The following is a 20326-nucleotide window of genomic DNA, read 5'->3' as shown; positions in this document are numbered from 1 at the left end:
AGCGGCATTTCTTAGTTCTTATGTTCTACTTGTCATTTATATTATCATTTGTCCTTACCGCAAATTATATGTCAGCTGCACTACTTGAGCTATTAAACTGAGGATTTGTGAACATTGTAGTTGTCAATACTCAACAAATGTCTGCTCTCACAGTAACTCATCTTTCCTGGTTTGCTATTGAACAGATTTCCACATCCTATGAAGGGAACAGGAAAGCTCTCCTTTTATCCAGAGAATACTACTGGATTTTTACTTTACAGTCGGCAAAACCTAGGGGATTAAATGACATCATTGAATGGTCAGCTGTGCTTTAGTTTCACTATCATGACATCATTCCATTTCTTTTTCCAGTTGCGTTGTCTGAGCTAACTCCTTTTAACCGTCAATAGAGGATGCCGATCTTTGAGAGCTGCCACAAGAATTGCAGTATTGGGAACTGCTCCTGAGGAAAAGATTATTCAAAATGGAGACTCTCAAGCAATGACCTGTTTGTTTTTATTGAGATAAGTATAACCCCGTTTTTAGTGATAGTAGGCATTTCTGTGAGGGATTTTTTTGAACTGTTTGAATCGTTAGAATCACTTCACTGTAGGACTTTTATGGACACTCTTATTTTTTTAAAGGTGAACTTACCCTCTGTTTTACAAAGCCGCATGGCAACAGCTCCAAAGCCCTTTAAATCTCTATGGGCTGCGGGGCTGTTACCGCAGCACAGCTGCTAGCTCGGCTTCATCAAACAGGCCCTTAATGTGGACTTAAACTTGATTTGTATTTTGTACCATTTTTGTTATTTGGAAGGTACTATGATTTAAGGAGAGTATAATGAACAGCCGCTATATGTTGAGGCAATTTCAGACTTACAGCTTTTTCACTAAATATTTTATTTTATGCCATATTTAGTCCTTGTAAGGCAGGTCCAATTTTTTAGTTTATTGTATTATTTGATCTCCCCTGATGTATTCTTAGTGGGTTTTGTATTTCTTGTGAAGAACATTAAAATGGTAGGAGCTGTTTGAGCATGTCCATACTAAACTTTTTTTAAAACTTTATTCAGACTTTTATCAAAATTATAGCGATTGCTCTTGAAAAATAGAGATAAGCATGACTGTTTACCTTATTTGTGAGATGCAAAAATGCAATTTAAACATGATGCTATTTTAATTATTTTCCCCCTGCTGAAGTGAAAAAAACCCATTGAGGTAAGATGCAAAAAGAAAAATTCAATAGAACTGAGAGGAGAATAACACATACTTGGATGATGGGGAAAATAAGCTGCGAGGTAAATAAAGACCGACATCTAGCACAAATAGTATGTAGAAAATTCATCACTTTATATCAAAATACACTTATAGAGTAGCAATGACAGATTAATACAATTGAGCTTACAACAATAAAAGATACACATTTCTTAACTGCCAAATCAAAATGTAAATTGATAGGATTTCAAGAAAGACTTACACTTTTATTAAATAACATGTTTCAAGATCAGTTTGAAACATAATTATGAAATTACAGACAAAAAGTATAAAAATGAAGCAGAACTGCTCAGGCATTAAAGTGCACAGGAAAGTTTGTATGACCACACTTAATTTATATATACTAGAAGGCTGTTGAAGAGGATGGCTATAAAGGTACCAACTCCCTTCACATCATTGACAAAACACAGTATTCCTTCTCAGCCAGCAAAATTAGACTTGAGAGAATGCTGTGACCAGAGCTTCAATAAAGAAACTAAAAAATGGTTTACAACTTCTAAGACCAGCTATTTGCTATTACTGCTTCAGGATCAACACTGCTTAATATCAGACAGCTGACTAAATTTGGAGCACATGCAATAAACCTTATGGAATGCAGAGCCTGTGAATCTTATTTCCTACTGGTCTCTACTTAACCAGACAAGGAGTGCTAGTTTGATCAGAATATGGGGAATCATGCCTGCACAGATTTTTGTAGTAGTTTACAATATATGCCCATTAAGGAGATTATTATAATACTGAGCAAATACACCCTGTTCTTATATTGCTGAAATTAAGACTGCTACTGCAAAACTTTGATACATTCAACCACATCACCCCTCCACAACTTATCACTGTAGTTTCTTATGATCCTTAGCTGGCTCTTCACTCATGTATTATAAGAATGAGCCCTTATTGTCATCGGCTCTTTATTATAATTTTTATGTATTTTTTAATTTATTCAAGAGATTTAGTCACTTATCTTAATTAATGCTTTTAGTTGCTTCTCCCAACATGATCACGTTTCATTTAACCTTCTTCAGGGTCGAGGCTTTATGTTTTTCTCAACGCTTTGCTCTCTCAAGATTCTTATCGCACTCCTAGATATTACGGACCAGTTTCTGGTCCGTAATATCTAGGTGTGCGATAAGAATCTTGAAAGAGCGAAGCATTGAGAAAAACAAAAAGCTTCGACCCTGAAGGTTAAATGAAACGTGATCATGTTGGGAGAGGCAACTAAAAACATTAATTGACTAAATCTTGAATAAATTAAAAAATTTCATAAAAATTAAAAAATTATAATAAAGATCCAGTGACAATAATGGCTCATGCCTATAACACATGAATGAAGAGCCAGCTGAGGATCATATGAAACTACAGTGATAAGTTGTGGAGGTGTGATGTGTTTGAATGTATTATTGTGAACCCCTATTCTGAATAGCCTGTAGAATATTGGACTGCAAAACTTTGGACATTTAGCTAATGAAGTCTGACAATTTTATTGATCAAAATAAGGACATTATTCAACCCAGAGCAATGAAACAACTGTTATAGAATTATATTACTTAATTTTGTTGCTGGTAGAAAAATGGAAGAATAAGTACAAGCCTGAACAATAACACCAATCAAAGGTTTCACCTTTAGTGATATCATGAAGATCAGCACTATTGTTATCAAGATAAACGTTAGTAATAAATCAACCATTTATCAACATGTGTTACTATGTTCGTGATCTAGCTACATGTACTTTTACTGTATGTTTTATTTTCTGAGCAACCTTAATAGAAAGAGTCTTGGGGAAGAACAGATTTGTGTGTGCTCCCAGAATGCATATGACTGTCTATACCAGAGGTCCCCAACCCCCGGTCCTTAGCCCACCGTCTGACAGTCGGGCTGCGAGAGAACTGCCAGCAACGGAGACTCACTCAGTGAAAGGCTACAGCAAAATGGTGCCCCTTTCACTGAGGACACTTTTCAAAACGCTAGGTGGGCGGGGCTTTGCAGTGGCACAGAGAGAGGAGAGACCAAGCTGAGGAGAGATACGAGCACATACTAGTGTGTTTCCCCGAAAATAAGACCTACCCTGAAAATAAGCCCTAGCATGATTTTTGGGGTAGGTCCTGATATAAGCCCTACCCCCAAAATAAGCCCTGTTAAGATCCCTCCCTCCCATCCCTTTGTGCACCGGAACCCCACCAAATCTCCCACCGTGCTATACCTATCCCTCCCTCCCATCTCTTTGTGCACTGAACTCCACCGACCGCCTTGCATACCTCCGAAGCCTCAAAACTGGTGGCAACGCTCTGAACAGGCTGCTTCACGAGTTCGCAGCCTTCCCCGCTGGGGCCTTCCCTCTGCCGCTTCATCAGTGATGCATCATCAGTGACGCAGCAGAGGTAAGGCCCCAGCGGGGAAGGTCGCAAAATAGCCCATTCAGAGCGCTGCCACTGCTGTGGTGGTATGTTGGGGGTGCAATACCGGTAAACTTAAAACCAACCTAAGGAGGAGGAAGCAAGAAGGGAGACTGGGCCCATGGATAGGAAAGAGGGGAGACATACTGCAGAGGAAGGGAAAGACAGAGGAAAAGACATACTGCACACTGTGCAGTGCACAGGAAGGGAAAGTTAGAGAGAGACATACTGCAAATGAAGGGAAAATTAGAGAAAGACATACTGCACAGGAAGGGAAAGTTAGAAAGAGAGACATTCTACACATAAAGGGAAGGGAGAGGGAGAGAAAGAGACATATTGAAAGTAAAAGGAGAGGCCAAGAGAGAAATGCAGCTGCATACAAACGGGAGACATGCTGCACAGGAAAGGTAGAGGGTGAGACATGCTACACATGAAGGGAAGGGCGAGGGAGAGACATTCAGCACTGGAACGGAGGGGCCTTGGAAGATATATGCTGCACACAAAGGGAAGGAAAAGGGAGAGATATACTGTGTTTCCCTGAAAATAAGACATTCCCCGAAAATAAACCCTAGTGCATTTTTGGGAGCACAAATTAATATAAGACCCTGTCTTATTTTCAGGGAGACAAGGTATTTGCAATGCAGGCACTATCGGGCACCACCACCTTTACCCACTCTGCAGATCAGTATCCAGACTGGAGAAGTGCTTGAGGAGCCTGAGGAGGAAAATCTGAGGCGGCAGTGGAGCAGCAGCACATGGGGCAGAGGCAGAAGATGCCCAGAGGTAGGGATCGTCTGGTTGCAAGAAAGCAAGCTCAGGGCTCCCATTGATTCTGCATTATGGTAAGTTGTATAATTTCTATTACAATATTATAACTTAATAATAATAGAAATATAATGTATATTGTATATAAAACTGCCCTATGAATCTGCCCCAAATCCTCCCCCCCACCTACCAGTCCCTGGAAAAATTTGCTTTTATAAAAGCGGTCCTTGGTGTCAAAAAGGTTGGGGACCACTGGTCTATACAATAGAACCCCATCCCCCTCCAGGATTGGTATCTTTTGAATTCAAGCACAAAGGGACTGGTAGCTTAATAAATGTCTTACTAAAATATGATACTGAATTTAACTCATTTGAAAATGACATCTATATAAATCCTAATCAAGGCACTAGAATCAATATATGTATGATTGCTGCCTTATAAAAATAATCAAAAGGGATGCTCAAAAGTTAGATGTTATTCTAAAGCGCATTCAGCCCAATATATTAACTTGGTTTACTGTTTATAAGAGTACATTTCTGATAATACTTCTTCCCAGAGTATACAAATCTAAGATGCATAATACAAAATTAAAGATTAACTTCACAAATAAAAAAAAAAAAAATAGTGCAACATACTTTAAATATTTTTACTTCAAGCAGCACTTTCATGCTAAAATGCATCTAGCTGTTGGCAGCCTTTTAAGAAATGATTTATGATACAGCAAGAAACTTTGCAATAATATTCTTGGACTATGTGGCAAGTTATTTTAAACAGGGCTAGTGTATGACAGTTAAACAGGCAACTATACTTGGTTTCTCCAAGCCTATCTAGACCTATGCTAATCCAAGCAAAGATGAAGTAGATAAGACAGGTGAAGCCAGGCCCCATGAGAACCTAGAACTGTGAGCTGACGACTAGGCCAGACAGAAAAAGAGCGGTCAGCACAGCTTGTTTTAAGAAGGAAAAGTCCATAGTCTGTTATTGAAACACACATGGGGGAAGCCACTGTTTGCCCTGAATCGGTAGCATGGAACATTGCTACTACTGTATTTGGGTTTTTGCCATGTACTAGTGACCTGGATTGGTCACCAAGAAGACAGGCTACTGGGCTAGATGGATCATTGGTCTGACCTAGTAAAGCTATTCTTATGTTCTTATGTCATTAGTGCACTTCTCTCATCGAGCCCACACTACAATTAGGCCAGTATGGGCTTGATAGAAGGGGGTGGGGGGAGTACAGCAGTGTCATAGCCAATACTACAGGATGGTCAGGAGCAGCGGCTCAGGTAGCAAGATAAGGCTGGGAGTCATATGCTTGTCTGTTGCACTCTATTAGGTTCACAGTAAGCACTGACCTTCAATTACTACTGGGCAGTACCAGTTACTAAATAGTAACTTTGAACTACTAAAGTCGGTTTTTGAAGGAGGTTTAAGCATAAATATGCTGTTTTGACTTAAGACTTCCCTTTGCAGAACTTTTAGATCAAATTCAGTGCAGCTTATTTCTTCCTTAAGAGCCTTATTAAATTAGCTGTCATGAGTCCACAAAGCTATATTTTGCATTACAAATAATCCCCCCAAAGTCACTTTTTTTGAATAAAATACCAGCTGTCATCAAATATAGAATCTATTGCTACAACCTTTTAGAAAAGTTAATAAAAGACCCATCAAAAAAAAACCAACTAAGCTTTGTTACCCATATCTTATAACAGAAAGCACTAGTGTAAAGGTTTAAAAATTCCATACTTTACTATTAAAGAAAATCTAACTAAAAATGTGAGTGTGATTCTTAGGTTTCCTGTTCTTTTTGTTGTAAAAGCTATTTTAAAAACTATTTCTGTAATGCTGGTGATTTTCAAGTTTTGAATTAGAACAAAATAGACTTTGTAGAATCATACAAAATAGGGCCCAAAATGAATTTTAAAAAATCATGCGTATAGCTAATATATATTTATATAAGAAAAAAAGCAAAAAAAAATCCTCTTTACTGATCCATACATCTTATTAACTAACATAGTTTTTCAGTAATAGTTTCTCATTAACTGGCAACTGGGGCAGAGGATGGCATAGGTAGAAGCATATTGCCAGAGCCACTGTTACATCTTGCTTTGTCCAATGGGGTAACTCTGTTAAGTTTGCTGACTTCAGTCTGCCAGCTGGGTATTCTCTTGGTGGTCATGTGTCGGCGAGCATGTTTTGTCAAATGGTCACTGCGCATGAAACGACGATCGCACACAGGGCATGCAAATTTCTTCTCTCCTGTATGAGTTCTGCGATGGCGAGAGAGTTCATCAGAGCGAGCAAACTTCTTATCACAGCCTTCCCAATTACAGCTAAAAGGTTTTTCTCCTGAAAGAAAAATGTACACCATCAGCTAATTTCTGCAATGTAATACCACTAACAAAACATAGCATAACATAATAAATGATGGCAGCCAAAGACTTTCACATTCCATCCAGTCTACTCAAAAAGATACATTCATAGCATATAATATAAAATATCAATACTTAATCTTGATCTGTCCTTGACATTTATTGCACAAGAAAGAAAAAACTGAATAAAAACAGAACTCTTAAAATATACAAAAAAGCACTCAAATTCACATAGAACAGGTTAAGTTAAGCAGCAGGTTTTCTATGAGAACAGCAAGATGTTAGTCTTCAGGTATGGTGCATCAGCCAGAGCTGTAAAATAGAGATAATGGAGACAAATTTTTCCCCATCCTGTCCTGGCAAGTCCTTTTCCCGTCCCATTCCTGCAAGCTCTGTCCTCATCTGCACAAGCCTCAAACACTTTAAAATCATAGATTTGTTTGAGGCTTTTGTGGTTGAGGCAAAGCTTATAGGAATGGGGAGTGGATGGATGGGGAAATTGAGTTCCTGTGGGGCTGGGGGAAAAATTGTCCATGTCATTCTCTGTGAAACAAAGCTCTCCAAACTAGTATCACTTTCTCACAGTGAACTACACATGTAAGTTGGTCCCACAGGATAACCCCAGCATGGGAAGATAATCTTAGTTCCAGATGAAGCTACAGTCGACTCCACCTAAGTGCACGTAGGTTAAGCACACGCTTTGGTTATGGCCTACCACCATGGTCCTGTTTTTTTTTTTTACATTAAAGTCAATGGACATAAACTCCGGATAATTGCAATTCTGATAAGCACACAATCCACTTATGCGCACTGATGTTATAGGTCCCACCTCTTATTCGTTCACATTATGTTCATTCCAGTTAAAAGCAATCACGTTCCCATGTGGATGAACCACATGTCTCAGATCAGCAGTCTAGGCCTGACCAGGTATTCAAACTTTCGGAACTGCACCATGGTGTCGCGTGGACAAAAATCTTTGTCTTTGGGTGAGCATGTCCACCATGCTGACAAAAGTCATTGTCTTTGGCTGAACGTGTCGATGTCTTAAAAAGACTTGACCAACAGGAGAGTCAGGTCTCTATTGCAAAACATTACAGCGTTCATCCTATCCAGATTTCTCAGATTTACAAAAAAAAGCAAGCCATATTGAAAGACTGGCAAAACAACAGCAATCCTACCAGAAAATGGAAAAGAATTGGGAAGGCTGGAGATGTTGAACAGGCGTTGCTGTGATGGTTTACTGAAGCTAGAAGTCATCAACTGCCAATCAGTAGGCCTCTGCTGATGGAGAAAGCAGCACAGCTATCCAAAGAACTGGGCGTAGAAGACTTCAAAGCAACAAACAGATGGCTAGAGAGGTGGAAAGTTTTTGTAACGGCATAAAATTTAAGAAGCAGCATAGCAAAAAACAAGATGCGGATGAGTTTGGTGCAGAAAGATAGGTCATGGAAGTGTTGCCATCAGTAATTTGTAGATATGAACCATGCAATGTTTTCAACGCCAACGAGATGGGCCTGTACTGGCATGCCATCCCTGATGGAACACTGGCTTTCAAACGCAGCGAAACTGTTGGTTTCAAGATGCCAAAGGAATGATTGACATTGCTGCTCAGTTGCAACATGGACAGTAGTGAAAAGCTCGAGCCATTGGTGATTGGGAAGAATCAAAATCCTCGATGCTTCAAAAACATTAAACGCCTGCCTGTTGAATATGAAAATAACAAAAACGCATGGATGACGGCGACACTGTGGATTGAATGGTTGCAGAAGTTTGACAATCTGATGAGAAGGCGTAGGAGGCACATTGTAATGCTGTGTGATAACTGTGCAGCACACAGCAATGATGTAAGACTAACCAACATCAAACTTATGTTTCTTTTGCCAAATGACCTCTTTGATCCAACTGATTGACCAAGGGATAATCGCCAACTTCAAACGTCATTACAGGTCGCTCATCTTAAGATATGTGATGGCAGTTATTGATGCAAGCACGGAATCCAGCCCCCGAGCTGCTGAGCTCACGAGAAAAATGACGGTGCTCGACTCTCTTCACATGGTATGAGAGGCGTGAAGTCAAGTCTCATCATCAACGATTTCAAATTGCTATCGACAGGTGAGCTTCGTTCACACGTCTGATGAGACAACTGAAGCTGACACTTCATCCACTGAACTCCCAGTTGGACTCTTGCCACAAGAGTCTGAGCTGTATGTCACTATTGACAACAATGTGCCCACATCATCTGACAGCACTAATTCCAATATCTGTACAGTCATAAAGGACAACCAAGAGTCTGATGAGGATGGAGATGTTGCTGCGGTCATCATGACTAATGAAACAACTGCAGAGATTGTTTCCTTCTCGGACGCACTGAAGTCCCTACATACGCTGCATTGTTATCTGGAGATAAATAGATTTCATGACTATGGACAGTTTTACAGCATCAGTAGTCAGATACACAGCCTGAACCATGCAATCTGCGTGCAGAAAACAATGACTGATTATTTCAGTAGAATGTTGGTTTAAAAAGGTTTACAGTGTATTGCATTAGACAGAACAGTGCCGTTTCTATAACTGAACCGTGTTAAATTGTATTCGGTATTTTTTTAATGAATAAAAGTTTTATTGCATTTGACTACAGCGTACTGTGATTTTTCCGGACTAAAAAGTGGTACTCCGATTAAGCACACCTGGTGGTCTGGTCTGGAGGCCTTGCATTTAAGCGGAGTCGACTGTATTATTAGAAGCCAGCTCCTAAAGAAGACATGTAGATTTCATGAGAACTAAATATTCTGCTATATTCTGTTATCTTTGGGGAATACCACTTGCATGTAAACATCTTTGCTTTTTCTAAGGATAAGCAAAGTATAAAGTCCTAATGTATAGGAATCCCTAGCAACAGGTTGCCTTTAACAAAGAATTCAAAAATAGGTATGGAAGAGATTCTCAGGCCCAAATTCTCTAAACTGTGCTGTAAGTTAGGCAGCGGTAGGCACCCTACAACCACCTAACTTAATCTTTTTAATTGGTGTTAATTGGCACAAGTCTAATTTGAAAGGAAGCTCTGGAATGAGAGGGCACATGATCAAGTTAAGAGGTGATAGGCTCAGGAGTAATCTAAGAAAACACTTTTTTACAGAAAGGTTGATAGATGCATGGAATAGTCTCCCGGTAGAGGTGGTAGAGACAAAGACTGTGTCCAAATTCTCAAGAAACCCTGGGACAGGCATGTGGGATCTCTTAGGGAGAGAAAGCAGATAGTGGATGCTGCGGATGGGTAGACTGGATGAGCCATTTGGCTTTTATCTGCCTTCATGGTGGCCTGCTAGGCACCTCTGTAGATGTGATTCTCATCAAACATAGGCGCCAGTAGCATAAGCTCACAAAATCCTGGCCTACATTACTGGCGCTTATGTTAGAAGTAAGCTGCTATTCTCTTAATGGTACCTATGTGTGATTGACACGCAGTCCGCACCATTTTTGAGGCGCCAGTCAATATAGGCACAGTTACTAGAATCTGGCGCTTACAGTACCTGGTGGAGACATTCAATGAGGGACTAAAAAAGCATAGAGCGCCCCCTCGCCAGGCTCCTTCCAAAACTAGGTACCCTCAGACTGTGTCAGAAATGCAGTCCAGGAACAAAATGCTTTGTTCCCATTGAAACCACTAAAGGTTAGGTTAGATTAGGTTATTTTGATATACCACTATTCACCGACACACAGACAAAAGTGATTTACAATATAACAAAACAAAAAAAGAACTACAATATTACATTGCAACTCTTGGCATTTCTGCACATTTTTCTCTTGCTCTTGCCAGCTTCTTTATGTAGGCAAAATGAAACATGAAATACATATTAAGTTGGCAGAACATCGCTCTCTCTGTAAAATAAAGATTGTGGGGTCTTCTTCTTTAGTGGGTTTTTTAAAGTCATTCACTGAAAAGAAATTAAAAAAGGTTCACAACTCCTGCCAGAATTCTAACCCAGTTGTTCAAAAGCTGTACCAAAAAAATTAGTTTTCAATAGTGATTTGAATCTAAAGAGATTATTTGCCAGAGAGATCCTTAGGTAGATTGTTGCATAATCATGCACCTAAAAGTTAAGTGAAGCACTGATAATTAGTACAAATCAATGACCCTGAAAAAGAAAGCAAGCTACTGTATTCTGGGAAACTGTGGAGGGAATCCTCTTCGACCGGGGGAGCTCTCCAGGGCATCCTCTGCTGACTTTCCATCACAGACAGGGTAATAAGAGACCATGGCAATACCCAAGGACCCCAGAACACCTACCTGCCAGCATTAGAAGTAGTCCCAAAACAACTGCCCTCAGATTACCCTTCCCTCAAAGAAACAGGATCAGGCAATCCTTAAATCCTGTCACCAAGAGGCCTGCCACCAGTGCTCTGAAGCTTCTGTCTTTCTTATCCTTTGAGCTTATTTTTTCAATAAGCATTATTTTCTCAGAAGGGAGAAGCTCCATTTTATTTAAATAAACAGAAATAAGCCCTGCAGAAGGAACAATAGGGGGGAGAGGAGTGAAAACATATCCAGTTTTTAGGCCTGTGTTAATGGGCTGTGGAGGGGAGGCAATTCCCTCCAACCTCAACTTGAGGAAGGATCATAACCCAAACTCTGGGAGGCAATCCCCAGTGAGACTGCTACCACAGAGCCCAAACTGTAGAGCAATGTCCTGCAAACTTTCTCAAGCTGCGGCACACTAAATGTAGTGGCCAAGGCTCGAGACATCCGGAAGTGCACGGACGTCACCGTGATGTCACTTGCACACGTGTCATCATCACGTTACTGTTCGCACGAAGGCTCTCTAGACAGATCCTGAGTCGCTAGAAGGAGGTCCCAGCAGGGAAGAGGGCTGGTTTTTGGACATTTAAATGTTTTGATTATGAGCCTGTAAGTGCAGAGATCTTTCTGTTCTCCACCAGAGCCCTTATGTAGCATGGTTGTCAATTCTGAATGCAACCATCTTATAGCACTTTTCTATCTATTCAAACTCTACAAACACACTAAATATTTAACATCTTAGATCAGGTGTTACATTTAGGCTTTAGCAGCACCCCACCCAAGTAAACAAGTGGAAAAACAGCATGGCATGCTATTTTCAAGCAGCCATGACAACCTAATTAGTACATATTCCTTCTTCAAATGTAAACATAAATGTGTACTCATATTTGCACTTACTCACTACAATCTTCGGGGACCCATATATCCGATTCATTGAGGTTACAGTGCATAGAATACTATTTTTTATGCATGATAAACTGCCTTAACTATAAATTATTGTATCAGTCCTTATGCCTTTATGAACACATATCATCCTCAAGACTAAGAGTTACCTATTCTTTACATAGGAAAAAGTTTATTTCTTCAAAGGATTCCTAGGAAAATTGATAAAGGACACCTGCGCTGATAGGCTGCAATATAATAGCCTTGGAAAACCTACTTTGTTGGCTTTCAGAGCCAACACTGCTTTTTTCTGTCAACTATCTGATCATGCTGGGCAGAGGAGGAAGAGAAGAGCTAATAAGGGATAAAGAATAACAGAAGGGAAATGAGGTAAAAGGAAAAAAAAAAGAGTTGACTGCATAGCAGCTAAAGTAGCATGTTAATTATTTTGTGGAAAGAATAGGTAATGAGGTTTCAAAGTCCACTGAAAGATGTATGGATTAAGGTTTTGAAGTTTTCTGTAAAGAATGAGAGGTGTGCATGTATTATACTGAGTGAAACTATGAATGTACTGAAACCTATGAGATTGTTTTATGCTTGAATGTGTACAGATACAGGCATATTATTGAGTGGGCATTTGTTCATCTTTCAGGTGAAAAAAGAGTCTGCAGTATTAGTTAGTAACCCTACCCACGACACTTGTATCTCACCAACCAATCATTATAATTGGTCACCCAGTGCTCTTGCTGATTGGCTGTTGAGTCTTTATGACATCACAAACTCTCTAGCCAGGAACTCAGACAGGCATCCAACCAGCCAAGCAAAACATTCTATCGTTTCAGATAGATGAATTCACAGGATTATTATCAGTCTCATGAAGCTATGTGTTCCAATACTTCCAATGACAAAAGATTCAAGGTTACAGGGCATGTACATATTACACTCACCAGTGTGAGTCCTAAGATGGGCTTTGAGATGGGAGCTTTTGAAGTATGTCTTCCTGCATCCCGTGAAGTTACAGACATAATTTCTTCTCCTGGAAAACTCTGTTTGTGGTGCACAACTTTGACCAGAGGCAATGAAAACTGGTGCAGGAGCAAGAGGCAACAGCTTGGTATTCCCCACAGTCACTACTGTTTGTTGGCACTGTGGTGGCTGTGGGACAGAAGCCTGAGGAAGAACAAACATCACAGTCCCCTGCGGCACAGAAGTTCCCATGAGAACAGGGTGAGAAACTGGAGCTGTGTGGGGTAAAATTGGTTTGACAGTGGTCGAAACAGTCTGAGCTGGGGAGTTGAGCAGGGCAGAAATTACACCTCCTTGGCCATTAACTGGGATCATTTGGCAAAGAACTGGAGGGTTTGAAACAGGAACAGCAGCCAGGTGGGGGGATTTGCTTCGAGGATCACGTTCACAATTCTTTGGTAAGCATGACTGCACTGGAAAAGTTTTGACTGATTGCTGATTATCAGTGGTAGCCCTTAAACTGGCTTTTTGCCAATAAGTTTGGCAGAGCGATAATGCACAACTATCAGAGTTCTCATCAGCTAGTGAGTTCAAGGAAAGCCTGGAATGTTTAATATGCACTGCTTCACACTGTTCTGTGCAGGTACTGTGACATGAAGATACTTTTGTTTTCACTGGTGAGGCAGGAATGTAGCAGCAAGCAGAACTGTCAGCTGTATGACGTATCACACTGGTTGCCATCGCTCTGCATGGAGTGGAAACTGAGTGTGTAGGTGTCCCCAGCATCTGGCATGACTGTTTCTCCCCACCTGTGAGAAATGCTCTGGCTGTATTATTTGATGCGACAATACAAACAGATGTGTTTGTCATAACTGTTGCTGGTTTGGAGTAAGTGACAAGTGAGGATGGCAGCGTAGTGGTGGATGGTTCAACAAAACTGGGACTGTGTGGTGGGGTCATACACTGCAAGGAAAAAAATATGCCAAATCAACTTCTACACAGATTTTACATCCATCTTAAGTGGTCTGTAAAACTGCATTAACCATGGATGTGCAGTTATGCAGAACCATTACATGCTAAGCAAAATACAGTGTGTGTGTGTGTATATATACATATACACACACACACACACCCCAGTCTACAAAATGTACTCATTAAAAAAATGTAATGCAGAGTCAGTTCTGTCCTCAGAATGCTAAATGAAAGACCTAAAATAACCTCCTGGTCCTCCCAGACAAGTAGTAGACTGTGCAGCACTACTGTAAATTATTCAGAAGTCATTACAGTCCGACTGAAACCAGTGATTTTGGTTCTTTCCAAAATATGCCACTCAGTTTTTGCTGGAACAAGAATCATGGTCCTACACCCCACAAATATACGTTCTTCTAAGCCAACCTTATACCCCCCTCCCCCAACAAAAACAGAGAATGGCTATGTTGTGAAAATGGTAGCCAAAGCAGCCAATACTTTCACAACACAGCAGTTGGGGCAGGAGCAACTTGGGATGCTTCTGCCCCAAATAAATCACTAGACCCAGGGAGGGCAGAGTTGGTGAGCAGGCCAGGGAAGGAGCAGGTTTTCCATCAGGGTGGGAGGGGGACAAGGCAGGGCTATGGTTTTGATTTCTTCCAAAAATACACAGGCATTTTTGGCTGAAACTTCAACTTGGATTTGTTTGGTTTTGGTGCCAAATCTGAAACCAAAATTCAATTGGCCTCTAGAAGCCAGGTCGTGACATTTAGCATACAAAAAACATGAGTAAAAAGCATGTACCAACTGAAAACAAAGTCCAGCATCAACATAAGTGGGAGCATATCTGGTATCATAAAGGACTATGTCCACAAAGACATATGTGGTAAGTTTTTTTTTCAGCACTTAAGTTTTAGTGGTCTTAATGTACGTATGCACTGCAACATCCATTAGTACTAGAAAGATCATGATACAGATGAGATGCCCCCTTATCCATGTAAAAGCATGTTTCCAGTAACCAAATATTATGTCAAGTTTTCCTCTTCCCCAGCCTGGGGATGATGTGGAGGCAGGATTTACAGCCCCTTGGAGAGAGAAGTCCAGTCATCGGCAATGACAACACTAAGGCCCTCTTTTACAAAGGTGTGCTAAATCAACGTGTGTGGTAACCGCTAACACATGCATAGGATACCATGCACGCGCTAATATTTATCGCACGCTAAAAATCATAGTACACCTTAGTAAAAGAGGGGGGGTAAGTCGCTAAATTTAGAGTACATGAATACAAATAATTTTAAGAAGGCCTGGTGCTTGGCACTCAACTAAAGTCTATACTAGATGAGATATGAAGGGATACAAACTAGGAGTAAAAATTCTTAGATAACTGCATATGAAGTCTCAAGGTACCAGATCCCAACTCATTTCCACTGAACTTGAAGCCCAAGAATAGGATTAAATAGCCAGGACCCTGCCATAAAAAATTTACAAATGCCCACTGTTGAAGAAACTGCTGTAACAAATTTGGCTTTACACTTAAAATTGTAATAAAATTAAATTCTGCAAAGACAAAGGCTATTGCTCTTACCAGCGTGGAAAGAGAATGGTAATCTTTTGGTAGCTCTGATGAAACTTCCATGTGCATAGTGAAGTCAGATGAATCAGACATAGGAGTAAGAGGTCTTTGCTTTAGTAGGTCTCCCTTCTGTGACCTCTGACCCCAGGAACTCATATACACAAGAGCCTCAACTGCCTCGATATCATTTTGTTCCAAGGTGCTACATGTGGACCTTTCACTGTCATGACGCTTCCTTTCCAAAATAGATTCACAAATGTCCATGATGGGAACCTAAAGATAATTTGTGTCTATTAGATTTCAGTAATAAAGTGAAAACGAAATAGAATAATTGTGTTTGCAGGAGGCAAATACTAACAGACATACTTTCCATTACATTCAATACTCGACACACAGCAGACTACATGTATTCTACTAGCTACCTAATTCATCCTGCTCTCCCTATATCACTGCAATACTATTTACACATTTCCTTAAAAAGAATAAAATCGCAGAGAACTCTGGTCAACATCCCCCCCCACACACACACACACATTCCAAGAAATGGCATTAACTGGACTCTGTGCTGTGTTTTTAAATAATGTGGGCAATTCAACTTTCATACAGTCAGGTATTGCTTCAAAGTTTGACAAAAACTTCAAAATGTCAAGATATGGAAAACTATATACAGGAAGCAGGTGAGGTGAAAATGCAAAGGGAGTAGAAGAAAGGTTTTAGGTTTTGTTGGCAGGATTCTCTGAAGTGTTGTATGTGTTTTTGGTATTGTTTGAAAAATATTGTGTATGTTTTAATGTGACTCACTTTGGTTTAAAGTGGTATGTAAATAGATAGATAAATCAATAAATATAATTTTTTCTTGAATCAGCCTGACATGGAAGGCGAGTATCAGGTTTTCAGAATGGTTAAAAAATATATTTCCTAAAATCAAATCTTAGATCTTACAAAGTTGAATTTAAATACAGAAATGGTTCAAGAACATCAAAACTAACTTTTTAGAATGATTAGTGGAGCTAAACCCAATCCATGGACACAGTCAAAGAGTTTGCTTAACACTGGGGGTGCTCGAGCACCTAGAGAACTGTTTCCTATGTTTAACAACATGCCTCAGTGAGTTAGAACATATAGGCTCTGGAAAGATCTATGTATAATGGCAGTGGTAACAGGCACAACTATAACAAGGTCTAGAATAATTAATAGTTTCTCACTACCCAGTAAGACATATAAACAAAGCACAAAAAAGTGTATTGCTCAATGAGATATACAGGGTGGGCCAAAAGTATGTATGCAATATTGATTCATTATTTCTTTTTATTGTACAGGTATTAAATAGATACTGAATAATAATCAAATAAAAGCAAAATGATGAAATTGATAATTTGTGGCACCTGTACAATAAAAAGAAATAATGAATCAATAAGGTATGCCTAATTTTGGCCCACCATATCTAACCCTATGTGCCATTTTGTTGTATGGTAGGGAGTGGGAATTTAAATTTTTAATGTATTTTTCACTGTAATCTGCATAAAACTGTAAATAGTGCAGGCTACAATTTTTTTTAAATGAATGCATAAATAAAATCCACACCATGCTGGATGCAGGTTAAAAGAGGACAAGAACTACAGCCCTAGCCAACTGCTGCCAGGCAACTAACTGATCATTATAATCCAAGAGTATGTCCTGTTCACTGAGCTCTATAGCTGTAACCCATGAGTGCTCCCTTATCACTCAATAGACGGATAGCAGAATGTACCCTAAGTCGGGGAAAGAAATTATTGATTCGTACTCGCTCAGTTACTAAGATGCTGGAAGTGCTTTACCACAGCCCGAGTATAGTCCTGCACGTGCGCAGCGGTCTCCCCGCCCCAGCCATCGAGGTATGGCTGCCGCCCAACGCCCATTCGAGGGCATGGCTTCCGTAGGCACCAAAAACAACCAAAGTGATGTCATATGCTAAAATACCCATGTGAGGGCCGTGTGTAGCTCCAGGCGGCTCGGCGCAGGTTTGTGCGCGCGCCCCTTGAAAAGGGAAATGTGTGTGTGTGTGGGGTGGGGGCGGCGGCTACAAAATCCCACAGGGAGCTGAGCACAGAGCGGTGACAGCGGCTCCCTTTCAAATAAAAAGGCAACGTCTTAGCGACATACAAAACACACACAAATACCATACACTAGCACGCTTGCTTCATGCACCGATTTTTTACTAAAAGCTTGTAACAAATACTACTATGCCTGAAGTTATCTCCCCGAGACTGATTTTTCATCAGCAATGAGTTCACTATGACTATGTCGGGGAAGGGCGCACGGTTACAGACGTCGATGTACCTTTCATCCTCCCTAGGTCCTATCTCCTCTAGAGCTCTGCTCCAAGCACCTCGCACATCCCGGTCACTCACAAGAAACCTGCACCGCATCGCCCAAGCCAACAGCGGCACAGCTCGGCACTTACCGTGGGGGGTTCCGTCATCACAAAGCCGGAACGGTCAGTGAGCGTCCGAGGTGGGGGGGGGGGAGAACGCACAATTAACAAGTGGTATCCGTGCCGATCGCCGCCAACCTGAGCAAAAGCAACAACAGACTCTGGAGCAGCAGCATCAGTGCCTAGGAGCTGGGCGGCCACAGCTCCCCGGGAGGAGGGCCAAAAACACACAGGCGAGGAGGGAGGAGCGGGGGAGGGGGAACAAAACACCCCTCCTGCGACTGCCACAGCCAATGCCTGCACGCCTGCCCTGCAGCCAGCCAATAAGACTGCGCTTGAGCGCATGATCGCGGCGTGCCCGCCGCGTGTCCAGAGGAAAAGGGGCGCGTGCGCCTATTCCCGACTTGACGGCTGAGTCGGCAGAGCCTCGAGTGAACCGCCAGTTGGGAAAGTAGGGGAAAGGTCGTACGGCTGCTGGAGTGGAGGCGGAGAGTGCGCGTGCCTGCCCGCTTAGCAGTCACAGTGCAGTGGCGTTCCTGCTCTAGATGAGCGCTTTTCAAAAAATAATAATAATAATAAAATTACTATTTAGGAGTCTACAGTCTTACTAAAACGGCTAGTGGAACTCGAGTATATTATATGACAGCTGAAAGCCGGCTTCTGCTGGCGGTACAGCGTTTTGGACTGCAAATTTCACAATGAGCTAGCGGAGTAGCGTAGTTGTTAGATAACCACTTTGGGAACGGGTATTCAAATCCTACTTCTACCACCCTTTGTATTTCTCCATTGCCTTAGGTACAGCTTAGATAAGTGATCTTCACTCATTTTTCAAGCAGCAGCAGCCAACTTGGCAAAAATACTTCAGTGTGAGAGCAAGAACCATTGCCGTAGGAGCCAACTTTCAAAATGATGTAGGGCACTAAACTCAAAACAAATTGCTCCACGTTGGATGCAGTAAGGTGCTTGCCCATTATGGGGCGGGGGCTTGCATTCCCAGAGCGGGTACCTAGTTGATTGACGATACCCATTCTCTTGGGCAATGAAGCAAAGGGAGTCTCCCAGCACTAATGCATTCAGTCCAACTGTTGCACATTTAGATCAGCCTATACGATTGACAAGCCTTCTTTTTATTGGACTTTCTTTTCTGAGGTGCGATTGTCTCTATTTGATCTTTCTTATGTTTTGATTGGAGGTTTTATTTTCTTTGTATTGAACTTGTTTGCGCACAGCTTTGACCTCGTTTAGTAAAGATGGTATACCAAGTCTCTAATAAACATGTGTAATTATGAAGTCTGATCCCCCAAGCCATATCTATCCCTGAGCCCATCTTGCCTCCCCCAACACATAATACACACACTTTCTCAACTTTAATTTAGCAAGTCTCGGCTCCCACCAAGCCAGGTCTCCACCCAGTTTGTTAATGCTTCTTAGGTCCTGCTTCTGGTGTCGCATTTCGGATAGCTACTCTGTTTTTTTTCAGCATCACCTGGCTCTAGGCGAGTTTAAAAGCCATACAGAACTCAAACTATTTCATGGTATGCATAATCTTGCGAGAATAACAGTGTTTGGACACTATGTTATACATCTCAAAGCGAAATAGAACAGTTGGTGTGGAGGTAGTGCCAGCAGCTAGCTTTAAAAAAAAAAGTGTGGGGTGAAGAATGTGTGCGTTCAGTTGCTAAGCAGATAAGTCACTGCATGTACATGTATTCATCAGCAGTACTTTAACTGTGCTACCGAATATCGTTATAAAGTTAAGTGATGGGGCTGACCACCTGGGCTGGATATCATGTTCTTTCTTTGTATTAGGCTACCCTTCCAAATAATGCTCAAGGTGGTTTACAAGTTTTAGAATTCAGGTACAATAGTCCTTGTCTCCGAGAGCTTATAATTTAAATGAATACCTGATAGAAGGTAAAACATCCTGCTCACTATGGGGCTATAAGAGGGCATTTCTGTTACATCTACTAAGGCAGGGGTAGGGAACTCTGGTCCTCAAGAGCAGTATTCCAGTCGGGTTTTCAGATTTCCCCAATGAATACGCATTGAAAGCAGTGCATGCAAATAGATCTCATGCATATTAATTGGGGAAATCCTGAAAACCTGACTGGAATACGACTCTCGAGGACCGGAGTTCCCTACCCCTGTACTAAGGAGTCATACATTAGGAGGTGATCAATCCATTGCTGTAAACCAGTGGTTCCCAAACCTGTCCTGGGGGACCCCCAACAAGTCAGGTTTTCAAGATATCCCTAACATGGAGAAACCCATCAGGCGTTCCACAGGGGTCCCCACTATCCCCACTACTCTTCAACGTTTACATAGCTTCACTAGGAACGAAGCTAACCCAGCGAGTCATAAAAGTATTCAGTTACGCAGACGACTTCACAATCATAATCCCGTTTACAGCATCCCCATCCGAAATCACCCCCACAGCAACTGA

The 20326-nt window shown here is 41.2% G+C and overlaps 1 protein-coding gene across 1 annotated transcript; it reads right to left on the bottom strand.

Annotated features, from left to right (window-relative positions):
* Positions 1 to 1307: 1307 nt before the first annotated feature.
* On the bottom strand, positions 1308 to 18101 carry KLF11 (Kruppel like factor 11). The gene is made up of 4 exons (XM_033938219.1): positions 17914 to 18101; positions 15483 to 15743; positions 12910 to 13891; positions 1308 to 6760 (listed from the first exon to the last, which is right to left on the bottom strand). Exons 1-4 carry the CDS (start codon positions 17929 to 17931, stop codon positions 6450 to 6452), a joined length of 1572 nt encoding a protein of 523 aa, XP_033794110.1. The 5' UTR covers positions 17932 to 18101; the 3' UTR covers positions 1308 to 6449.
* Between the last annotated feature and the right edge of the window lie 2225 nt (positions 18102 to 20326).

Source organism: Geotrypetes seraphini, chromosome 3 (genome assembly GCF_902459505.1).
Source record: "Geotrypetes seraphini chromosome 3, aGeoSer1.1, whole genome shotgun sequence".
NCBI lineage: Eukaryota > Metazoa > Chordata > Amphibia > Gymnophiona > Dermophiidae > Geotrypetes > Geotrypetes seraphini.
The sequence above is the reverse complement of the archived record's forward strand: the minus strand, read 5'-3'. Positions and strand labels throughout refer to the sequence as shown.